We start from the raw sequence: 24786 nt of genomic DNA on the forward strand, positions 1-24786 counted from the left end.
TTTTACCTTGAAGGAAATTCTCGTGATGATGCAAACTTACAAGATAATTTACCATCTGAATGTCCCATTGTTTGGGAAAATCTTCACAGTTTGCTCATTCACAAACACATGTGACCTGACTTACTGTGTTTGTACAGTTATCCAGTCAAGTGGTATACTTCGTCCAGAAAGAGCCATGTGATATGTGTGGTAACTCAATGGAATGCTGTATATAGAACAAGCTTATTGGTCCAAAATTTTAGAACTTAAATCTCGTCCATTCATACAGTGTTTTCCCTTGAGCTGTGATACTTGGGTCAAATGTCTCTTCCAACAAGAGAGTACAAAATTCAGGCTGTTATTTCAGCCATCTTCCTGCTTGGAGCAAAAACCAACAAACTGAAGACAGTGCTATTTCCCTGTGACTCAGCTGTTGAGGTATTGCATATATTGTTGCCATCCTGTGTTGCGGAGAAATTTTTTCAACCGACGTGAGGTGAACCCAAATGTGAAAGTTACATTTGCAGTTGTCAAAGTGGGTGCGTATCGTAAGTCCAACGCCTCATAGGTCCGACACCTCAAAAGTTCGAATTTTCGGACTTAAGAGGCATCGGAATAATGAGGCATCGGATTTATGAAAAAATTTTTTTCAGACTCATAGTTCGACGCCTCAAAGCTCCGACACCACATAAATCTGACGTCGGGCCAACAAGGTGTCAGAACTAATATGAGGCATCAGTGCGATGGACTGTGAAACATGGAGGAGTGTGGACCCATGCAATGCGATACTGTGTGTCAGAAGTAGTACACCATACTTGACACTGTGAAAGTCTTGTTCCTAGCGCCAGTCTTCATAAGCTTGTAACAAGTGTCAAATCAAACGTCAGACTTTCAAGGTGTCGGACCTATGAGGCGTCGGACCTATGAGGTGGCAGATTTATGAGGCGTCGGACTTATGGACTTTCTAAAATGTTTTTTGTGGACTGCTCCCTTGTTTGAATGTAGTGAGCCTGGTCAGTTTAGGAAACTGTTGTGGTTGTACAGCAGAACCCAATTTTTGTGGAAGCTTGAAACAGTGCTCAGCGAATTCATGTTTTGGGTAAAATTGGCTGAGAATCAGGAGACAACTGATACATCCTGCATGACAGTTGGCCTATCCTTGCTTAGCCAATGTTTACTCTGCTCATCAGATTTCTTCACTTATTTCTAAGCACGTTCATAAGCCTCAGCAACTATACAGACACTATATATTTTGGTTTTCTTAAACTTGTCATTTCTCAATGGTTCAGTCATTCTGTTTTGGGGATTCAGACAAATCATGTTGATGGAGTGGAGAGCCTGACACCAATGACATCCCAAGAGATCCTTGATGCATGACTCATGCATCTGGGTATAACCCTCCTGGTTTCAGAAGGGACAAAAGAACCACAAAAACAGTACCCAGAGGGGATCAAGGAGAAGCATGTGTAAACCCCAAGTATTTGGGAGATCAGAGCCAGCGACCCAGGAGAGTAACCATAGACCTGTCAGTGTTTGGGGTGTGGATGACCACAAACCTTTAGGCAGAGGTAAACAGTTTGGATCAAATACCCCTCTTGAAAACCAATTGAGGAACCCCTCCACCCCTTTGCCAGAACCTTTAGCCAGGAATTCTGGGCCAAGCTGGTGTAGATATACACAGATAGTGTATAATTACACATCCCTGTAAAAAGGCCCGTTGGAGCCAAAACCCACAGACTAATCCGTTTCTTTGTTCTATTCAATAACCAACTGACCAATTAAATTTTCTTGAAATTGTAAGTTGTCTCCCCTGCTTCAGAGCGGTCATCATTATCATCACTTTCAGTTTTCACCCTACGACCACCAAAATCTACAGAAATCTTCTCAGCTAACTGCTGTACCACTCCTCGAAATCGTCCATTGTTGTGTGGCCATTTATCGAGAGCCACTCCTCAGAACTTCAAAATAGTGCCAAAGTCTGAGGTTCTCTTGTGCTTAGTCTTGATGGACGAAGACTTGCAAATAAGGGGAAACATTTCTTTACATCTATCAAGAGGGCACTTTCACAGTCGTGAAAATCTGACACTAATCAGTGCACTAGGTATAAATAATAAAAGTGCAACCTTTCCCAGTTATAAGCTTGGCAAAGGTTACATGCTTACTCGCATCCCTGACTGCAAATATCAGGTCAGTTCTCATCTCAGAAAATTGTTTGAAATTGTTGAAAGATTGGGTTGTTGTACTAGATACATAGCCAACAAATAAACATGTACTGGAATGGGTCATTCTGTAAAGTAAGGTTCAATGTTTTTCTGTGTCTCTGTCACATCTGGAAATATTTTCGTAAGTTTAGAACACATTCTTAAACTTCCCAGTGAAATTATATGCTGCAAATTACCTGCCAAACACGTGAATATAGTTTGAAGTCAATTTCAATTATATTTCCTCGTCAAATTCCACAGGTTAGGTGTATGTAACAGGGACACCAAATATGTTAGGACCACAAGTTTATAGAATGGCTCATATTTGAGCTCTTACCCTTTGTAGGGTAAACTCTAAAGTCAACTTAAAGAGTTTTTATAGACCAATGTTTCACATTCCAATTTGGTTCAGTTCATTTGAGTGACCCCAGCTGAACCTCTGTCTTGAAAGTAGCAAAGAAAGCCCCTATCATTCGGACTTTGACGAAAGCCATTTTTCAGCAAAGCAATCCAATTGTGCATGAACGCCAGCAGTATGGCCATCTCAGGGGTATTTGACAAGTTTTGCCTGGAGCCATTCAATGCAGTTCAGAGACAGTTCACTCTGATTGGGCGTCTGGACACACAGCCTAGGTACACATACACAAGCATTTCCGGGCAGAAAATGTTATGTTGATAACCAACTTACCTTGGGGGAGAAACTTGAGCTGGAGACAGTGTTATACATGCTTGTATCTTTTCTGTGCAAATATTCAGATTTGTTTTGTAAATTCCACGTCATTAAGAAGAGTCTGGTGAGCGCAAACCGTAACGGAAATTGTTCACTTTGCATGGACACTGTGGAGACAAATTAATATCCGTTCACTTCTTTTTTTTTATCAAGTTTTGTTTTAGCCTTGCGGCCTCCTAGTTGGTTCAGCTGCTCTCATCTCTGACGGGACCTATATTTACACATGTAGGAAAAAGTAGGTACAACCCTATTAACCAAGTGACTGGTGGGGAGTGTGGAGGGTCTGTTGTTATAGAAATGAACAATTTTGTGTTCTTCCAGAAAGGGAATTTGAAGAAACTGGTACATGGTTGTAGAAAACAAAGATACGTGTACGTCGTATTCCCACAAAGTGGTTTTGCTCTCTTCGTCACTTTAAAATGCAGCATAAGTTTACCAAGTACATGCTGATGAAAAGACAAGACTTGCTGATGAAAAGAAAAACTGACAGTTTGGTGCTTGCAGCAAATAAGAAGAGTTATGCCAAGTCCATGTACATGTAAAAGTTAAAAACTGCAAATGAGGGGGATGCATTAGTCAAGTGTTGGATCATATCTGTAACTCCTACAGTACTTTCTTGCTTGTTGATGAAAGAGTTTGATGAGAGAGTTAGAAAGGGTTGGAGATTGCAAAGACCAGACCACCCAGCCCAACCAGACCAATTCCTGAACCCTTTGTCATAATTATGACAGGTTTCTTCTTTGACAATTGTTTTTCATTGGGGCGTGCCTTGCAAGTTCCCCACCTGTGCAATAAATCAAAGGGGGAAGGGAATCCAGAGGGGTTCACCTCATTAATGTGAGCCCAGGGCCAGAATCTCTTGATGATAGCTGGTGGTAGGATAGTTTCACAACTTTTTTCCAGTCCCCTGAAGGGTAATGCTGGCCTGTTGTGAGAATTATTACTCAGCTCCCTGGAATGGTCATCAACATTCATCTCAGATGAGGTAATCCTCTGTAACTATTAGAGCGTTTTTGGACCCCCCCCCAAAAAATTGGCATTTCCAGGATCGAACGGTTTACCATGATCCGTGTACATGTATAATGTGTACACTGTTCCTGTCTGATTAAGTGAAAAGAACTTTTGAAGGGAAGTGACAGTGGTGGTTAATAAGCTAAAGGAAAAATTGAAGGAAAGTGTGATTGTCAACACTGTGTTTTTATACTGGAATTGAATCATTTCATGTCCATTCCTCTTCTAAGTTCTAACAGAGAACATACATGTACAAACATGTATATGCCACCAGCAGTTCTCTTTCATAGTAATTCATTCTACACATTTCTAAGATAAGAAGTACATGTATATGTACGTGGTACTTCTGCAGACCTCGAAACTTCTTTCTCTTTCAAAGGAAAGTTGTGTAGTATTGCAGTTACTGTATACACACTTAACTTTGAAGGTCTTGTAGTTTTGTCCATTGCACCATGTCATACAGGCCTTATGTCATGCTCATACTCAGTGAACTTGTCCATATATTTTGTTCCAGTATGTGAACATTATAGCAGTTCACTTTTTGAGTGAGGTTTTGATCGCGGTTAATCAAGGGCCATTGGGTGATTTACTGTAGTAGTTGATTTTTTTTATGCTCCCCATGCATCTGCATGCAAATATTACTAGCTATCAGCTATGGCTGAATATCCCACCACCAAATTGTCATGTGGCCTAAGCCCCCATCTGCACACTGCAAATATACATTGATAGTGATTGGCACCGATGATGCATCAACTTGAGTAGGCTAATAGTATCGCCTTCACCTGCATGTAGACAAGTTCTATTGTGAAACACCAAGCATGCCTGCATTCAGCATTTACTGAGCCCAACTCAAGTGTACCAAACTTTTGATCCACTCATCCAGCGTCTTTTCTGCCAAACCATTTCACAAAAAGTAAAAGAAAACAGGAAGGAGACTTAATTGTTGGCCCTTATTGATGGGCATTTATGCATTCCGCAGTCTTCAAGTTTACTCATATTGTTATGACACCTCAAAATGTGCTTTTAGAATGCAGTTTTACAATTAAAAGTTTTCATTTATTTATTTCATTGATTGGCACTGAATATTTGATTTCACAGTGATATTTGATGTACACAGTGGTTGAATATACGATAATTGATTGAACATAGCTTTTGTATCTCACACCATCTGCTTTCAATTTTCACCACTCATTTCATTCCACCCCCTCCTTCCACAACCCAAACACAGACTCTCTCACAGTGCCTAGACCCATCAACAGGATGTTGTTCTTATTTCCCAGACAACAATAGGCTTATTGGGAGATGAAATATTCGCACCACCAAACTAAATTGGGAAGCAGTCTGGAAAACCACAAGATCCCCAAGGTCCCCTAGGGAGCATAACAAACCTTTTTTTTGTCGTGAATTGAGTGAAGTTTACCAGGAGGGTCATCCCAGTGGTCATGACAAGATTGAATGAGGGGCTTCATTAGTAAAAGTTCCCCAAGTATTCCTGGAAGCTCACTTTAATCTTGTTCTTTACAGCTGGCTTTTGTTTGTTTCCTTGAAAGAGGTTTTTGTATGGTAACCCAAAATGTCTCCTTCCCCCCAACAGCAACCTATTAATGGATAGTTCTTTCATCAGTACAAAATAATTTAAAGAGTTCCGAACAAGGCGCATATACATCACAGAATCCCACAGGACAGCTTTTTTGAGCTCTCAAAGGGAACACATTATATGATAGCAAAGGGATGTTTAAAAGATTAGTCCTAAGTGTTTGTGGGCATGGCAAATATGAACAAGGACTCAGGCATTCCTCCAGTGTTTGCCTCACTCAGGCCAGCTCAACATTAATTACACAGGACCAGATAGTAGAGAGAACATTCCTGTGATGCCCCAGTAATACCTTTTGCCTTCCAATCTTTGTTAGATTGAGATTATAGAGCAAGCCCTTCTACCTCTTTCCCCTATTTGAAACTTTGAAACACTCTACTGAATAATGCCATTTACACTGGCAGCCCACATGTATGTACGTGGCATATTCTCCTAGTTGTGCTACATATGTAAATGTATGTGTTAAAGATTAAAGTAATTAACAGATTAAATGACGCTTGAAATTGAGACTATCTACAGGCACTATTAAATGGTACAGGTTCTGCTGCTCTTGGTTTAAGTGCATGTATGTGGAAAACAATTTTGACCCAATTTTTCCAAAATATCTCCATAATGAGAAAGTCATTTTACACTTGGACCCTCTTTGACTCTCTAACTTTGAAAAATGGTCAATAAAATGTCATCTTGTGTCAGTGGTAAGGCTCACAATCACAACTTTAGGATCAGTAACAAAAAACTTCAGAATAGCAAACCCTGCGATCTGATCATCTTAACCACTTGTCGGGGGGGGGGGGTGATGTGTAAACACACACTATTTTTCTTATTTGTTTCACAAAGGACATGTACACTCGTTTAGAAAATCTTTTTTTCATTTCCATGTATTAACGTGTCATACTTGGTTGGGTCAAAGTGCCGAAGCCAAAGCCGATAAAGACAGTCGTTTATGCGGACGTTGGTACTAAGTGGACCCCCCTCCAACCCATCATAGTTGGAGAAATACCTTTCTTTAGTAATTAGATTTAAATAGAGGAGCCCACACCATACATAAAAGAGCTAAGGGGATTAAAGACCTCCTTTGTTTGGGTAAACCAATTTGCTAGGGAGCCAAACCATCCTTAGAAAGGAGGGGTTACACACTTATAAAAGAGAGGTTATAAAATCCCAATTAGCAACTCCTTTGTATCAAAATAATTGACAAAAGAACACATATGACCAAGGGTGACACCTACTATGCTATGGACTTTTTTATATGAACTGGTTGATGTCTGGACAAGTGCCACTAAGTTTACCACAGCAGTTCAAACATGGCTGAACAGAAGAACTGGGAGGGAGGAAGATTGAAATCAGAAATAAATGGCTAGGTTCAAGAATTTGCACACCCCCCCCAGCAGCTTTTTGTGGGAAGCAAACCTGACATTAACTGGTTAGGGAGATTACCCTGCAACATATTCTATTGGTGTTCTCACAGAGCCCACTTCATCCTGAGCTCTTCAAATAAAAGTGTTCCCGCAAAAAGGCCTCCTGTAAACTAGTTGAGTTTTGACCTTGCCGTTAGGACTTAATAAGAATCTGTGATGATGCATTGACATTAAAGCATTGTCAAGTCTGCTCATATATTTCACTTGAACACTGACACACTTTGCTCTTGACATGCTGTCCTGAGTTAAAAGGATACTCTTATCATGGCACTTGAAAAGAGTGCACTTTTGTGCAGTGCTTTTCTCCTTTTTGCCAAGGGGTTTCGTCCTAAAGAGTAGTCACGTACACACTTTGGCAACCATATGCTTTGTGTCTGAGGTGGAGTTCACTGACTGGTTCGTTTATCATTTATTAAATGAAAAGGGAACACATCCTCAGCTTCCTCATATAGAGGAAAGAATCAGTTGTAAAGTGCATGTGATGGTTCTTGCATTTGTTTGCTCACGCGAACATAGGTGACCCAGAAAATAAAAGTGCAGCTTCTGTTGATATCCATAGTGGGGGAATGCTCATTGTGTGTAGCTGTTTTTAAGGGAGAATTTAGTCAGAAGTTGGTTGTACACTGAGAGTTACCCTTGGCTGCCTTCCTGGTGAAGCTTATCGGAGAAATAAGTTCAAGGAGCCCGTGAGGGCAGGGGGTAGGAGGGGTTTTCACGGCTCCCAAGTGTATTCATATACGACCCTATAGGTTTTGGTAGGTCAAAAGTAATGAAGCCCAAATCTGTCTTTACCTGATCACAGCCCTTCATCAAAATTGAGGATAATTAAGTGCAACATTTTCCTATATGGGACAGTGCCAACATTGAAAGTGTCACTGCAGAATCGCATTGTCACTTGTATACATTCCCCTGTACATGTCTGTGAGCTTGTCAGGTGGCCCCATTTGCCGTGTTTTTCTTGGAATGGAGCTGGAATGGAGCAGGGCAAGGTATTGTGACAGGGAAGTGGAATGCTTGTACAAACAAGCAGTAACCCCTTAGAGATTAATCATTTTATATAAAGCTGCCCTGGATGACACTGGATTTGGAGAAATGCAGTAAGAACCACTGGGCTGAGGTGTGGCAGATAGTGGAGTGGAGGTCTATAAAGTCAAAGTAGCTTGTAGGAGCTATTGTTGAGCCCTGGGTTAGTGTTCTCTCACATTGATGTGTTGGAATATGCTACTTTATGTGGGCTTTGTGCAAGCAGCTTCTCCGCTATGATACATTGGGAGCTGGGGCTGGCACTTACCCCACTGTGTGCTCAGTGCCAACAGCCCATTCCGAGCTCCCTGGTGTTTGTGCCCATTCTCAGGTGTGCCTGGCTGCCTGTAAGCTCTGTTCCCATTGGACTTGTTCTTCCATACCCTTACAGAAACTTCTGTGTCAATTCTTCATGTATGGTTGGCCAAGCATGGCACATTGCTGATGTTGGACATGCTTGGTTTGCTAACGGTAGTCAGCTACCAATACCATGCTGCTTGAGTGGTTACGTTGTAGAACTGAAACTTCCTCGACTTCTCCACTGCCACCAGAACTGGATTCACTGGCATGATACTTGCTGACATTTCTCCCAAATTTTGATTAAATCTGCCACGATAATGTCATGATGCAAACAAAGCTTACTGGATGGAAGTGTGCACAGACAACGCCACCTCCCCTCAAAGTGATGTGCGCATGTCCTTATCAGAACACACAAAGCCACCAGTCTTCACACAGCAGTTAACACAAATTACGATGGGAGGTGTTCCCATTGGATTCATTGGGGCCCTAATATTATATCAACCATGGCTCTGCCGAAATCTTGTGTGACCAAGGGTGGATTCAATTTCGAAACAAAATTCTGGAGGGAGGGAGTTTTTTGTGGGGGGACCACCAGTTTTATTTTTTTATCCACCTGTGTTTGCCACCTGACTACCAGGCAGTTAATTAACAAGGGCATCAGTTGAATACCTAATTGAAAAGAGGGCCCAAATCCAACAAAACCTTTTTTGAGTTCAAATGAAAAAAAAAATGAATGTTTTTTGAAGGAGTTGCAAAGGAAATCAGTTAACTCTCTTCGGCCAAAATGGTAGAGTTTGGCCTTCCTTTTGATGAAGCATTCAATTCTGCTCAGACATTGTATATGTCATTTTGTAAAAAATAAAAAGTCCATTGGCAAAGTTACATGGAAGAGGGGGGGAAGGGAGAATGCCAACAGGAACCATGCCTCCCTCCCAAAAATTATCTTTGAAAATAAATGAAATAAAAACCTTTAACCCATTTTGGAACCAGAAACAATTTTGCCTCCCCCCCACACCCTTTGAAAATGTGGCTCTGGATCCACCCTTGCCCACTCGTATTGGAATACAACTTTACATACACGTTGTACCATGTCATACATGTTTGTGGATGTGTTATTATCTGATGCAAAACAGGTCATCATTGCTTGGTAACTAAAGGCCCTCTGTTGCTGCATTTGTAGAATTCATAGTCTCACTGGTATACCAAGGCTGCCTCACTGAGAATACGAGATTCCTGTGAGTTTTTTGTTTTTTGAATGCAGGTAGAACTTGCAGAAGAATTACGATCAAACTTATTGATCAGTTTCCAATTAAATGTGTCTAAATTTTGGATTTAGCTTGTGATTTTGACTTGGTTTCCATTGATAAAAAATAATATACATGTACCCTAACCAGGCTAATGTTTGATTGAAATTTGGTGTTTGGAAAGTGTTTAAAAAATTAGAGATTATTACAAATCCAGCTCTGAGATGGATTTTGTAAAATGGTCTGTTTAAGTTTATTGATGTTTCTTCTAAACACTCCCCCTCCCATTCTGCTGTCAATTTCCCAGAAATATTGGCTCAAAATCGCTCGGCCATATTTTGTGTTAATGTAAACATAAAAATTGTCCTTTCTGAAATGTTATTTTGAGCTTCGGAGGGTAATCTTTTTTATAGGAGCTCTGGATGATCCTTGACGTGTTAAAATAAAGCCACAGCTTGTGGGTCAGTGAGAACATATAAACAGAAGATGGTGTTTTAGGAGAGGGGCCATTTTGCTGGAATGTCAAGGAGCTGAACTTGTCCAAACACAGAGGGTACATAAAACGTCCCTGGGTGAAGGAAAAACCTTCAAAAGGAATGGAATTTTGGAGGGATTGTGTTAAGGTCAGTGAGAGGTGATTGAAAGACTGTGGATGCTGGCCAGCACCACAATGAAACATTCTTGTTTTAAATATGGAGGTACTTTATTTCTGTAAGTTCAGATGTTGACATGGATTCCTACATGTGTGTGATTATCCAACTGCATGTAGTTTGACCACTGAGAGGTTTCCTGAGATGCAGCATTTCTCAGGGCTGATTGTTAATTAGCTTGATGTGTGAATTCATTAATTTTCACAATGTATTTTTAATTCTTTAAGTTTATCGTGTGGATCGGGAAAGCTTCACGTGGACCTTCGTGGTTACAAAATGCAGAAACGGGTTAATTTTCTGCCTTCAGTTCTTCTTGGAAGAGAGAATTTCAGGCCTCCAGGATCTATAAGGAAGCTGAATGAATGTTCTTGCCCAGATCACACCAGTCTTCTCGCACTGCTAGCTATGGACGATGTCCCCCTCATGTATCTCCTGCCTCCTTAAATTGGAAACAAATGCTCAAACCACAAAGCGTGTAACCAGGTCAGCTCCCCACTAGGCAGCGTGTTGTAACCCCCCCTCCCCATCACTCCCGTCGTGACCTCTCAATCTCATGAACGCCCTAGTTGACTCCGCTTGCCATAAACTATTTGCAAAAAAATGTGGCGACGGGTGTCAAACAAAAATTTCCTGAATTTGGAGTGTGACAAGGTACCATTTCTGAGTTCACAGGAGTCAGTTGGTTTTTTCCCCCTCCAAATCTGGGCTTTAATTTTCCAAGTGTGGCATTATCTAGTGTCACAATCACTTACAGGTTTCTTAAGGAGCCAACTAAAACTCTTGAATAACTTCATCGCATTGTGGACCATTTTGGCAGATACTCATGCAGCAAAGAAAGAAGCCACAATATTTCAGGTCTAATCGAACTCGTTTTTCCAAAAAATGAAGCCTGAAGACCAGGATGGGGATGAAGTCACAATTTAAGAAACCCCCCCATGTTCACCGATTGCTTTGCGGTCCGTAATGGGATCCCGTCAAGGGAGGCGGGCGTTAATTCCAACAGAATTTGTGGGATGTTGCACGTGTGAGTGCTGCCAGGTTGCCCAACTGCTGTGAGAAGGGTTAACATTAATGTACAGGAAGTCATGTCTGATTCACAGATTGCCTGTGACAACAACTGCACCGCTTATGTTGCCCAGTTGTGTGGATAATTTGGAATGACACATATAATTGTACACACTGTGGATATCTGCACAGATCTGCCATCTTCCCCCTAGCGTGCACCATCTGTCAGCAAAGGATCCCGTTTAAATGTACAGAGAAACGTTGTGAAATTTAGAACTGATACAAAAGATCAGGGAAGGAAACAACATGCGAATGCTGTGCTTGCTTAAGAAATAGTTAACATGAATTAGACCTACTTGGGCTTGTTATTTTTTCGTGTAGTCTCTCTGAGCTAGCCAGAAATGTTTTTGATCAGTTTTTCAATCCTGTAATAACAGTGCTGAGTTTCTGCATTGACAATTTGACTGACATGTACATGCATAGTGGCCTTTTTAAGTGTACATGTCCAAATTTTGGGTGTCTCTGGCACTGATGTGTGTACATAAATGTTCAATTGGAGCGTGCAGTTCAGACTTTGAACTTTTATTTCAAGATTGTACTGTAAGTCATCTGTTATGAGAATAAACATGTACAAGTAGGTTTGCATGTGGAATTCATGACCTTTCAACCCCCAAAAAGTAAAAGATGTGATGATTGGTTTGTTTTAAAATTAAACCCAAATCATGCAGATGTGAAATTCTGAAAATTTGCTTGAGCTACTCAGATTTTGTGCTTTGCAGACTGACTCTACAACTCAGTGTTCAAAAAGTCTTCAGAAGTACAGTGTACTTCAGAAATCGAGGTCTGTGATGTACCAGCTTTGTTTAACACATGCATAAAAAGGCTGGGTATTTTGCACCAGGCAATTCCACTTGGTCATTCTGTTACCGTCTTCAGTGTCGTGGTAATTGTTTTAAAGAAACAAGTTTTGAAAAAGGGAAATAGTGGAAATAATAAGTAGTACAATCAACTTTAAACTCTACTTGATTTATTATGTAAAATGTCCTTTTCTTTGTGATTGATTGACGATGAGGTAGATAACAGTACAGAAATGTCCTTCGTTGGAGAAACTGTGAAAGATTCTTAGCACAAAGTTGACCTGTAGGTAGGGATCCAAGTATTGATGAAACGTTCACCGTTTTAGTTATTTGATCATTTGAATGACAACATAATCATTATCCCCATTCAGGGGTGAGATTTCTCAGCTTTTTAGCTGAGTTCAAATTTTTTTGTTTTGGCTTTTTTTCCTCACTGGCTGTGAACAAAAGTATAAGGGATTTTCACAGTTCAGCTTCGTTATGTCTTTTTCGGCTGTTTTCAGCTATTTTTATCATTGGTCAATCGCATCCCTGCCCATTTTCCTCAGAGAAATAAATTTTCCTTCCCTTGCTACACCAATTTTTTCTGTGAAAACAGCAAAAATGTGCACACTGCATGTGGGTGTTCACACGAGAAGGATCAACAGTTGCTCAGAGTGTCAAGATACTGATTGGGAACGATGCAGGATTGTTATTGAGGGCAATGTCTGGAGCTTCAACTCTGTAACCCCATCACTCCTTTACCTGCTGGTCAGGGATAACCCCTACAGAATGCCCCGCACAGTAGGCCTGTCTGCTGGCCCAGTCAGGGTGTGGGATCCATCATGAATCCAATCTTGCTGAAGTCTTTGTCCCTTCCGACTTTACATTTCTTACATAAATCAATTTTAAGCCCAGTTGGACACTCCAATATTGCTGTATCTACATGTACATGCACTGTACATACTGTGCGTCTATGAAAATCCAAAAACAAAAACACAAGATTTGTAACGCATGGATATACATGTACATGTAGATGGTAGCTGCATAGGATACTGAGCTTTGAGACATGCACTCAAAGGAAATCTTTTTTTTTAGATATATTCCGCATGTTGAAAAACTTGATGGTAGCAGGCCAATGCAATAGAATTTTAATGCAGTCCATACAAATGTATCCCTGTGTCCCGTTGTCATTGTCTCATGTCCATGCCTTTTGGGCTTGTATTCTATTGCAAACTTGCATTTTCTCATTTTCTGATTGATTAAAGTTAGTAAAGGGAAGAACTTCACACCGCTGAAAATAATGACTTCCTGTTTTATTAGCCCTACTGATTGGTATCAAAGCCTGAATTACACCTTCCTGTTTGTATTCAGAGAGTTAACAATATGAAGTCATCTGACAATTCCAAATCAAGACAACTTGGGTTCAGCACACTTTTCAGTGGCACTTATCAGTATAACTGATATTCAAATGAACTATGTCCACCCACGGCCATCTTCTCCAAAGTTCACATTTTCTTTACCGCATTTCCGACCTGTCTTTTTCTCCCACAAGTTACTTTAGCGTGTCATTTTCAATGACTTTCACGAGCCGCTGCCTGGCGTTGTTCAAACATACCACAGATGTTCTGAGTTTTTGGGCCCACATCACATGAGTCCAGCTTGTAAAGTTGTGTCAAGGCCGCACAAAAAAAATTGTGTTCCAGGGTTGCTCTGGATCCTGTTTGCCCTGAATGCCAACAAGAGATGAAATATAATACACTGGCCCGGGGCCACATGAATGCACTCCTATGTGCATTGTACATGTTCAAAAGGGAACACTTTTTTGGTATTACAATTTACATACTCAGTTTGTTATTGTAAAGGTTTTTCCCACTCCTCTCACGTACATGTGTAGTTAGAAGATTTTTACCATGAGGAAAAAATTGATGCACTGTATTCTGAAGTAAAGCTGAATGTTATTTTTTAGGCTTAATTTCTTAGGACGATTAATTGGCTTCATTTTAACACACTACATCATACAGATACATATTTGATTCCCTTCCTAATTTCATGGTCCTACAACAGTAGAAATTGCCAGTAATTCAACCCTTCTTTTGTATTTGGGGGTATCCGTCTTCTTTGGATCTTGGCCACTGGAGCAAACAGGTTTAGAATTAGAGAGTAGAGAAGAAATTCATTCAGGTTCCTTCAGTGGCATACACAAGGGGATGGGGGTAAGTTGCGGCCTTGCCTTCCCAACAACGAATCCTGGGTGTGCCACTGGGCGCCTCTGACCAACTTGGCTTTTTACACTCACATTTTTTTCTCCTACATTCTGTCGGGAGAAAGTTTTTTTTGCATGTTACAGACACACTCAAGATTAATCTTGAATCTAGTTTCACTGGATTCAGGAGGATGCATTGTTGGCTGAAGGCTTCATGCATTGTCTTCTTTTGTTTTGTTTGTTGTAGTTCAGAGTTACGACAAGTTAGACTTTCTGATACTGACCGGCTACCCTCTACCTAATGGGGTTAAATTTGCCGAAGGTCTCCATGGGGCTTCAGCTTTTCATCTTGAGAAGGGAACCAACATCGGCCGCATGGCATTTGTCATCTTCCCGACTGATTTCACGGAGCGGTTCTCGGACTTCACCCTCCTGGTGACCATAAAGCCTGAGTCAGAGGATGTGGGTCCCCTGCTGGTGGTCACAGACAATCTGCAGAAGACGGTCATTCTGGCCCTGAATGTGACCCAGGCGGGGCAGGATCGGCACCGGGTGGAGCTGGTCATGCGGGATGTGGTGACGGGCACGCCGGCTAGCGCCTCCTTCCTGGTGCCCTCACTGACGGACCGCTGGTCGCAATTCTCGCTCAGCATCATCAATGACATGGCCACACTCTTCTTCAACTGCAGCACCTATGACAGCGCTTCACTCGCACGTCCGGAGGGCTGGCGGCTGACAATACCACAGAGTGGGGCGGTCTTGGTCGGTAACCAGGGCTCCAGGCTAGGAACAGTGGCCAGCTTTGAGGTATTACTACAAATCAGTCAAAATTGGTTGGCCTCCATGCATAAGCACTCACTCAGAAGTAATGAAGACCATATGGCGGGCAACAACGTGAAAATCACTTGTACTTATTTCATGCCCTGTCCACACTAACAAACTCAGTTGACCCAAGGGGGGCAGTGCTCCTTGGCAACAATGCCCCCTCTCTCACTTTTGCATGGAGTCCGCAACACATTTCCAGCTGTCTGGAAAAACAACATTGTATCTCAGTGTACTTCCATCTTCTGGTCCATCTGTCAGCCACTGGCTGATTTTGCTGGTGAGCCATCAGTGAAGTGGACATAACAAATTAATGAATCTGCATACCCATGAGAGATAAATGTTGGCTGCTTACTTTTGTGTGTTGGCTGTGTCATAGACTCAGTTTTTCACCATTAGTATCAGGGGAACCTGGGTGCAGAGTGGTGAAATGCAGCAACCTGGAGATTTCAAAAGCCGCATCAGGGTCACTGGTCAAAGTTAAGTCCAGGGCAGTAAAAGTAGCAATGGTGAAGGGGGGGTGGATGGGGCAATGGGGCCATGCCTCTCCCCCATGAAGCTGTATTTTTTTTGCGAAATAAGTGAAATAAGAGGAAGGCAGTTTTGTTTGGGTCAGTTTCATCTCCCTACCTTCCAAAACCATAAAAAACCTCAAAGCCTGACCCCTCAGAAAAACCATTAAAAAGGTACATAAAAATGTCCAAATATTTGAGGCCCCCCAGAAAAAAAAACCAAGTTTGCCCCCTCAAACAGTTGGGTTCTGGATTCATTCTTAAAGTAGATGAAAGAAGCGTTGAAACATGATACCAAACTATCCCTGTCTCAACTTATTTTTAGGCATATCTTACTGTAGTGTCTTCATTGTGCACAAGTGAACTAAACTGGGCAGGAAATTGTATTTTCCAGTAGGCAAACAAAACCTGGGCTTTACTGTATGCTCTGTTAATTGATTCTTCCATTTTTGTCATTGCCCATCTTCCTTTCTTGTTTGTTTAGGGCACAATTCAAACGCTGGAGATGTCCAATGACCCAGATGCGGCAGAGGTGCGATGTGACAGTGAGCCAGAGGTATGTCAACCTTAGTAACGGTTCATTATTCATTACCTCCCCCCCCCTCCGTTGCAGCTCAAATTCACATCCTGTGTCAGTCCCCTTATAAGTTTTATAAGATGTACCGAAATGTTAACCTCATTGCATTGCCCCCTCATTGCATTTTCCATAATTACCAAAGTCTTCTCACAGGTGAAAGATAAATCTCTCGTACTATGCTTCTTGCCATGAAGTACATGTAATTTTTCCTTCCTCTGTTTTGCTTTAACCTCATACAGTCAGTTAGTTTTTTCAAGTTTCCTTGATACTGGCAAATCCTGTGACCCCTCAAGCTTTGGTTTTGATACTCTATAAGAGGAGTTGCCTTCCCAGCCCACACTGCTCGTTCATAATTCTGAGTGTCTCAAACCAAGAAAGGAAATGTTACTGGAGAATGCAAGTCATTTCATTTTCTTCAACAGCCTAAGCTTTGGAATGACAATCCAGAGGTTTTAAGCTCTTTGGCCCCAATTTCACTGAATCATACATGCTTAACCGAAAATTTTGTTCTGATCGTTATCAAATTCAGGCCTCTGCGTAGAGATATCAAACAGAAAACTTTTAGACAATTTTGGTTTCTTTGGGCATTTTTGGGGCAATAATGAAAACCATTTTAGAGCAAATGCACTTTATAAGGAATATCTGAAGTCATTCTGAGAAATCAGTTAGTTGGAGGCAGTGTTGTATTGGGGTCCTTTCCGAAGTCTTCACATTTTATGTGATATGAGGAAACTGGGAAGCTACAGAGGTGCTTTGACACTCTCATCACAACCTCAAATTTTGGGGCTGACTTGACCACCTATCAGGCTTTAATCAGTTCACATTTCCGTGAAAGTGACACTGAGGTATTCTGAACATGCTGAAAAGGACTCAACCACAACACTGGCCCCAGGTGGAAGGAAACAGTCAAAGCTGTGTGCTTTGCTTGGATACATGCATTATATATTCTGTCCACTTGGATTGAAAGATGGTGTTTTGCCACCAGGAAATGCTCACCACAGCATTCTCAAACTGGTCTCAATGCCGCTGTAGAAGAGAATTCTTTCGCAGCTTGTTTTGTGTTGCTCTTGCAGCTTGCTGGTAGAACATATCATTTGCAAATCAGCAGGGTTTAGCTCAGTCATACTTTTTTGAAGACAATGAAATCCTTAATCCTCATTGACTGTAGTCAGACAGTGGAAAGCTTTGAAAAAACTAAGTGAATATGTTTGAAAATGCCGTTGAGGGCAACAGTCTTCATGGTTCTTTTTCTGCTAATTCTTTGCCATCCACTGTCTGACTGCCACAAACAGAAGCAACTCTTCTCCATTCCAAACAAAACGGATCAACTCATGCTTTCCCACAGGCACGCTCATCCAAATCCCAAACTGGTGAAAAGTTTTTTTCCCTTCCATTTTGATTCCTAACCCCTGCTTTTGGGCTTTACTGACAGCCTCCAAAGCAAAGACTCTACAAACGTGAATCTTCATCCTCTGCTCTCGCCGATGCTTTAATAACAAACAAAGACATCCCTGCTCAGCCATCAAACTCTATGCTGAACGGATCCGTGGTCAGTATACTGTGGCATGTCCATTGAACAGGAATCAGTCTGCACGACCATCCGTTCATCATATCTACGTATTTGTATTTTTTTTTTGCATCCCTCACTCTCGCTCATTTGCAACTTCCGATATTATTTTCTGGGTACACTTTCCATTCTCGAGGGTTAATGTTTCGCCCTCTTCCTTTTTAAAGGAGCAGTCATATCACTCATTGTGATGTGAGATAAATAGTGACTGTTCCTGGAAGTGCTGACTGCTCCTTTAAGCATATACAATCATCAACTCATCTCCACTTAGCATTTTGTTTGTTTATTGCATCTCACCTCCATAAAGATATTGAATATATTGATCAAAGTATAAAATCAAAATATATGTATTAACATCATTTTTGATGTCATAGCCAGTTAAATAATCTGTATGCAGTCGGTGGAGGGGTACCAGCAGGTGTGGAAGAACTGCATATTTTTTTTTAACACTTTGTGTTATTTATGCACCATGTACGCATTTTCTTAATGTACTTTTTTATAACACCAGGAAATCAAATTGCATTTTTTTACATGCTTGAAGGAAATAACTATAAATCTATCTATCTATCTATCTAACTATTAATTTCTGCACTTTTCATCATCCAGTTTAAGTTTTCAGTTTAGCTACACTCTCACGCATGTAACTTATTGCAAATCACCCACACCTACAACGCTGCACATTATCTGTTAAAAGAAATCCCAGCACAATAAGGTGTGATCAAAAGATATCAAAGTACCATGTGATTGACCACATGGTTTACCAAGATTGGTCACTGTGGCAGTAGGCAAGCATTTGGTTAATGACAACACATTGTGCATTTTATACCAGACAGTGAGGCTTATTTTCACTCAAAATAGCCATAAATTCAAAGAGCCAGAGAAAAAGGATTTTCGCTGTAGTGACTGCAGCATTGGGTGCCTGCTCTATACTTGTAAAATGTTCTTGTATTTTTGCTATCTGTCAAAACTTTGAAGGCTTGCCCACTGCCTGCAGGCCAGTACTGAGCTTGGTGGCACAGTCTTTGCCTGTAACAATGGTGGATGTATGTTGGGTCATGTGGGTCAGCATGAATGCCCTGTTGTTACATCACCAAGATTATTTTCCTTCCAAAGTGCTAGAGCAGACTTTCTCCTTTTTTACCATTTGTTATATATTTCTGGCATCTTATTTATCCTTGCCTCTTTACATTTTGCCACTTGCCCTCCCTTTGATGCTTGTGCCACTGCTGATTACCAATGATGATCTGTTGCTATGGCTTGTTTCTATGGCTCGTTACCATAGCACGTTGCTATGCAGACCTCAGGCTTTAACAGTGGAGGAGTAAAGTCGAAGGTAAACACATGGTGACTTGCTGGTTATTATTTTTGTTAACCTTAAAAGTTGAAAGTTTTGTATAAGCTCGTAGTTATAGTATCAAATGAAAGATATATCTTCTTGGCATACATGGACACTATTTTACACTGTTTTTTGTCCAACAGTATAAACTTAAACAGAGACCCACTTCAGCAAAAATAAGTTCCATGAATTAAAGATTCATGTACCTGCAATTTATACATGTACCTGCCCTGAATCCTTGACGAAAGTGGATAAAGATTTTGTTTTACATGCTTGGTCTTTTGAATCTTCAGTCTTACAAAAGAAGCATTATTTGAGATGATTTGGGCAATGACAACTTTTGTGTGGTTTCCTAAGTTTCTAACTTTCACAGCCAGCTGTCTCCATTGAAACGTTTTAAGCTTAACCCAAATTCCACAAACTTCAGTTTGGTGAAGAAATCATTTTGAAAGAGTGGGTCACGAAAAATAAAGAACATGCAGTCGCATGACTGTCAATAGAGTTTGAACGACAAGTACCATGTACGTGTCTGGGTGCGACACAGAGATGCCTGGGATCGTGATACTGCCATCACCTTGCATGCTCATTGCCTCTTTGTACACTTGTTGCCAGAGAATCACGGAGGGCCTGTTTGTTTCACGTGAATCTGGATCACTATCAGTGATCTGTCATTGGTTTACAGCAGTGTTGTAGTCAAGTACTTTTTTCCGAGTACAGAGTTCTACCGAGTAGTCTAGATGTCTGAGCACATAAAAGTCTGAGTACTTTGCCAACCAAGTACGAGTACTTGTATCTCCAAGTATGAGTACGAGTACTTCTAATTCGCTAAACAAAAGAGCTGCGCTTTGACATTTAATTCCATTTTGTACAAATTCTTAGTAGGGCCTACTCTTTGCAGCCAAATTGCACTAATGTCGATACAGATACATTCTTATATGATAGCTACCGGTATACATGTACAGGTATTTCACCAGCGGATTCAAATTCATAGATCCTTCAATGTTATGGGAGAAGCACCGGGCAACGTGTGCTTGCACATGGCCATGTACATGTACAGTATGTGAAATGTACACTCACACAAGACATACACTCACCGTCAACTATGACACGTATTTGTACGGCATGCACCACATGTATGGTGAAGTCTGCTTTCAAGACTCTTATTCTAATGCCCGTGTTTTCTGTATGCTATATGTGTCATCAGAATTTTCAGGTATAGACACCAGGCTAGCAACACCCAAGTTAATCTAGAGACCATTCTTAGGAATACCTTGATCTTGGGTCCAAGATGCCTTTCGTGGTGCTTCAATCTGTCAGTGCAGTGTGTGGTGAATAATGCAATTTACTGTGACCACCCTCTTTTCAGGCATACCAGCCACTTCCCGTGATAGCGATTAATTTGATGATGGTTCGTTTCATGGAATAAACTGGAAGGTCTTGAAATCAAGACTAGGAATAATCAGTAACCCAGCATATAAGCCAACGGTGGAGGAACAATTTTCAAAGTGGCAGGGCCATTTGTTAGACCATCAGGCATCAGCCATTGATAGGCCTATCCATGAAGCCCCGCCCCATTTTAGGCCCTGCAAAAAGTCGGGAGGGGGCAGTGGCCCCCCTGGCCCCACCCCGCTTTTGCCACCAGTGCCCACAGACTTTGTGCCATTACACATGTATGTAAATGCTCCCACATGCTTCCTGTGTGAGGCCCTCTGTTTGTCAGACACCGAACATTGTCCGTGAGGGTTGATTTTCTTGTATCATTGTATTTTAATGGCTTTGGTATTAAGTTAAAGGATTTTTTAATCGAGTACTTTAATCTAGTTAGTACCGAGTACGACTACTACAACACTGGTTTATGGACACCAAAATCCACCTAATATATGCTGCGAACCAGCATTGGGATCACTGTGGAGAAACAGATCCGTGTGAAACAAACACGGCCTCACTTTGACCAGTTGCCTCATCTGCACGTCCTCTATAGTGTCACATAAGATAAGCTGTGAAGTTTATTATCTGTACAATGAGAGGAAATTTGGCTGGATACTATTCTCCTTCAGACACAGAATTCTAAAGGGTTAAGTTGCACATGGATATAATTCACCTACATGAACTCCTGTTTGGTTGCGTAAGAAGAGCAATGTTTTCCTACAGGTCATGGAAGAAATGTTTGAAACTTGAAGAAAAGTTCTGTGATTTCTGGCTCACTGTAATTTTTTTCACACTTTAAAATTTTCTTCCTGCTGATGCTGTTGTTGCCGACGAATTCTATTGATGGTGGCTCTGGCATGTTACCATGGTATCCATGTGCCCACGCAGTACTTTAGCGGTGGAAAAGAAATTGAGGTAAAACTTACAAAAAGTTATTGTTTAGGTTCTCTCTCTATCTTTCTTGTTACCTCTATTTTCTTTGCCTTTTTTAACATTGCAGAAGTTTTTCTCTTTAATATTTCAGAAGTTTCTCTCTTTTTTAGTTCATAATGAAGATAAATTTTGGAGAAAAAAAGTTACTATTACTTGACAGCTATGTAGTCGATTTTTATCACGTCACAAGTACACGTTTATCATAAGTCTGTTTACAAGTCATGTCACAAATTGTAGGGGTGACCATTGCACAGGGTTGCCATTGTCACTCGTTTCATTTTATTTGCTCGCGACTTGACTTGAAACAGGGCAACGTGGGATCATCTTGTTTTTAATTAGAGATGTACTTAATGGCAACACAGCAGAACAGATTAGGAGGATCGGGTCTTGAAGAACCATTCATTTTTTTAATCATTACATGTTGAGTTTTCAGAGTTTCTTACCTATCACACCGTGTCCGCATGCTTACATCTTATCCCACTCATTCCATTGCTCATTTCCGTCAAAGACTGCTGTTTCTGACCAAGCAACACGGAGCATGTTTCATCCATTCGTCATGCTGGATTTATCTACATATTATCGGCATCTACGTGTTTTTGGTTGCAGTGTTCTGGAGCTTCTGATGTTGGCAGAAGAGCAGAATGTGCCAGCTTTACTTTGCCTTGTATTGCTTGTTATTGTATTGATTCCAGCATTTCAGCTTTTGCAAGATATATTTGCATTTTTGACGATGGTGGTTTTCAAACCTTACTGAATGAAATCTTGCAGTTGTTTTATGCATTTGGTTTCAATAAAGCACATCAAGAGAGTGAAATTATAATGGAGAATCAAACATTTTCCAGAGCCACTTTCCTTGTATATCCAAACAGTTATTTACTGAAATTGCACAGAGACCCTGTGTGAAGACAGATATCTCACTGGCAAGGTCCCGTTTCTAGTAGTTATGCCAATTGTGCGAAATCCACTTCATGTCATGTGATGCAAGTTCAAATCCAAATATAAATTTGCGACACACCATTGCAGATTAAATGCTACAGATTTCTGAGCATGTTTTCTTTCTCATACAATTTCGCCTTCAGGCACACGAGTGCCTTTATATCTTTTCACAACTTTGCTTGAGTTGACATGTTTGTGAAGTTCAGATAATGGATAACTTTGCATGCAATATTTTATAAAATTTAGCTTGGCAGTGCTGTAGGAAGTGGTTCTCCAGCTGGACAAGGCATTACCGAGGAGCCAATGATATCTAGTGGGATGTTTGAAAGCTCCATGGAGTCATTCTTACAAACGGGAACACCTCCTGTGTCACCTGATTTCCTCCATGGGATGGATACCTTATCTGAAACACCTGACATGAGAACAACATCAGTGTCTCCCCCTGGAATTTCAAAGGCAGCAACCGATCTGCCCTCTAAGATGGAAACAGCCTCTAAAGCATCCATTGGAATGGAAATGGTATCTCAAACTCCTCCCGGAATGGAAATGGCATCCAAAGTGTCATCTGGAATGGAAACATCTTCCAAAGCACTCTCTGGAATAGGACCATCTTCCTTGCCTCCTGATGGAATGGGAATATCATCCAAAGTCACCCCCAGAATGGAAACCGTCACCAAACCATCCCCTGTATTAGGGACAACTCCTGAGACACACTCTGAGAGAACAACCACAGAGAGTCCCGTCACTCTTCCAGCCCCTACCGAAAAACCTGACAAGTTCACAGAAGCACCTTCTGTGACAGACGCTGTCACTTCATCACCGCCAACAGTGCTAACAGTCACGTTACCAACAGTGGCACCAACAGGGCCAATAATGTCACAGTTGCCATCAGAGATGCCAGTGATGACAGCCAAAGTTTCATCCCCGCAAATGGCATCAGATGTAAGTATATCCGCTCCGAGCGGAAACAAAAGAAGGCATGTTTTTTTTTAAAAAGACAGTCCTTTGGTGGGTACTCACTGGGTAGGCAAGGAAGTTTATGCACATTTGGGTGTTAGCACCAAAAGCGAGCAGGGACACAGTTGGAAAACTTCTCACAAACCAGTCTTTTTTTTTGCCGGTCAGAGTGCACTTCGACTCGGGGCAGATTACACATAAAGGTGGGATACAGACATCGCATGAGACAATTCATTTAATAGAGTACCGCTATAGTATTTCAAAGATGCAGGTTCATTTCCCTAAATCTTTTACTTAATGTCATTTTAACATACATTTCAATGGCATTTAATGCTGATCATTCAGGTTGGTCACAGTGAGCTGAACTTATATGATCAATGGAAATAACTGACCTTATCATTCATGGACTGTCCAGTTGAAGGATTTCAGTTCTGTTAAGATTAATAGAGCTGAGCTGGATTTCAACAGGTTGGGTATACTGTAGCATCCATACAGTTGATTGCCTGAAGAATCAGTTTTACAATTCTTAACTAAATTTGTAAATTATAATGCAGGGCCAAGAGTCAGTTGTGGTCACCACATCTACACCTCTTGTCAAGGTCATCTCTGAAACTCCTGTGTCTGAGGACAAGGTAATGTCTTCCCCAGCCGACCATGCCACACCCATCCCAACAGAGAAAGCGACACCTAAGCCAACCGAGAAAATCACACCCACCCCAACTGGAAAGGCTGCACCCTCTTCCACAGTCAACGCCACACCTGCCAAAACAGCTGAGGCTACAACCGCCCCAGGAGACAAATTTGTGTCAGCCCCAACGGGCAAAGCCACACCCACTACAACAGACAAAGCCATGCCCATCCCATCAAGAACACTGACCTCCGCCCCAGTTGAGGTAGTCACACCTACTCCAATCGTCAAGGTGATCAGTGGGTCACCGGGAGTACCAGGTGTCCCGGGGGAACCAGGCCCAAAAGGCGACCCAGGAATTGATGGGAAGGATGGTGCCCCAGGGACAAATGGAAAACCTGGACCTCCAGGAACATCAGGTAAAGGTCACAAGACTTAATCCAACTCTTTTTGATAGGCTTATGCAGGTCATCACCAAACAGACAGGAACCTCTTGTGTCTCAGTTTGTTTTAATGTAACATCAGAAACTTGTGACCTGATGTCTTTTCAAAAAACTGACTTGACATTTGAAAGTACTCTTGCTGTGGGCTGAAATAATTTATAAAATTCAATTGTGAAGAGTTCTTGAATATATTTTAAATAGATGACCCTTCAGCCTTTTGAAAATTTTACTTTTAAATGGGCTGTTCATTTGCATGCCTCAACCGTGTAAATGTTAAAGGGGAATTGAGCATTTCGAAAAGCAACTTTGGCCAAACGTACTCGGTTTTATCAGTGTTGTTTGTGATTATCACTTGTGCATACATGTACATGCATATTCAGCCTTTAAAATGCTATGTTTCGAACAATTCCAACTGTCCCAGTCCCAGCTAAAAGCAGTGTGTATATATTG

The 24786-nt window shown here is 41.3% G+C and overlaps 1 protein-coding gene across 7 annotated transcripts in view; it reads left to right on the top strand.

Moving 5' to 3' along the window:
• LOC110987500 (uncharacterized) overlaps positions 1-24786 on the top strand; it is an 83064-nt gene that overhangs the window by 27833 nt on the left and 30445 nt on the right. For 2 of the 7 annotated variants that reach the window (XM_022250276.2, XM_022250279.2), the window contains exons 3-9: positions 14445-15004; positions 16016-16087; positions 17541-17657; positions 18958-19008; positions 21328-21354; positions 22555-23250; positions 23820-24312. In XM_022250276.2, coding sequence (XP_022105968.2) covers positions 14445-15004; positions 16016-16087; positions 17541-17657; positions 18958-19008; positions 21328-21354; positions 22555-23250; positions 23820-24312 — 2016 coding nt within the window. The remainder of the gene's footprint in view (positions 1-14444; positions 15005-16015; positions 16088-17540; positions 17658-18957; positions 19009-21327; positions 21355-22554; positions 23251-23819; positions 24313-24786) is intronic. The other 5 variants (XM_022250277.2, XM_022250280.2, XM_022250278.2 and 2 more) reach the window with 5 other exon arrangements.

This window comes from Acanthaster planci, linkage group LG03 (assembly GCF_054643075.1).
Source record: "Acanthaster planci isolate LZ-2023a linkage group LG03, COTS_SCS, whole genome shotgun sequence".
Taxonomy (NCBI): domain Eukaryota; kingdom Metazoa; phylum Echinodermata; class Asteroidea; order Valvatida; family Acanthasteridae; genus Acanthaster; species Acanthaster planci.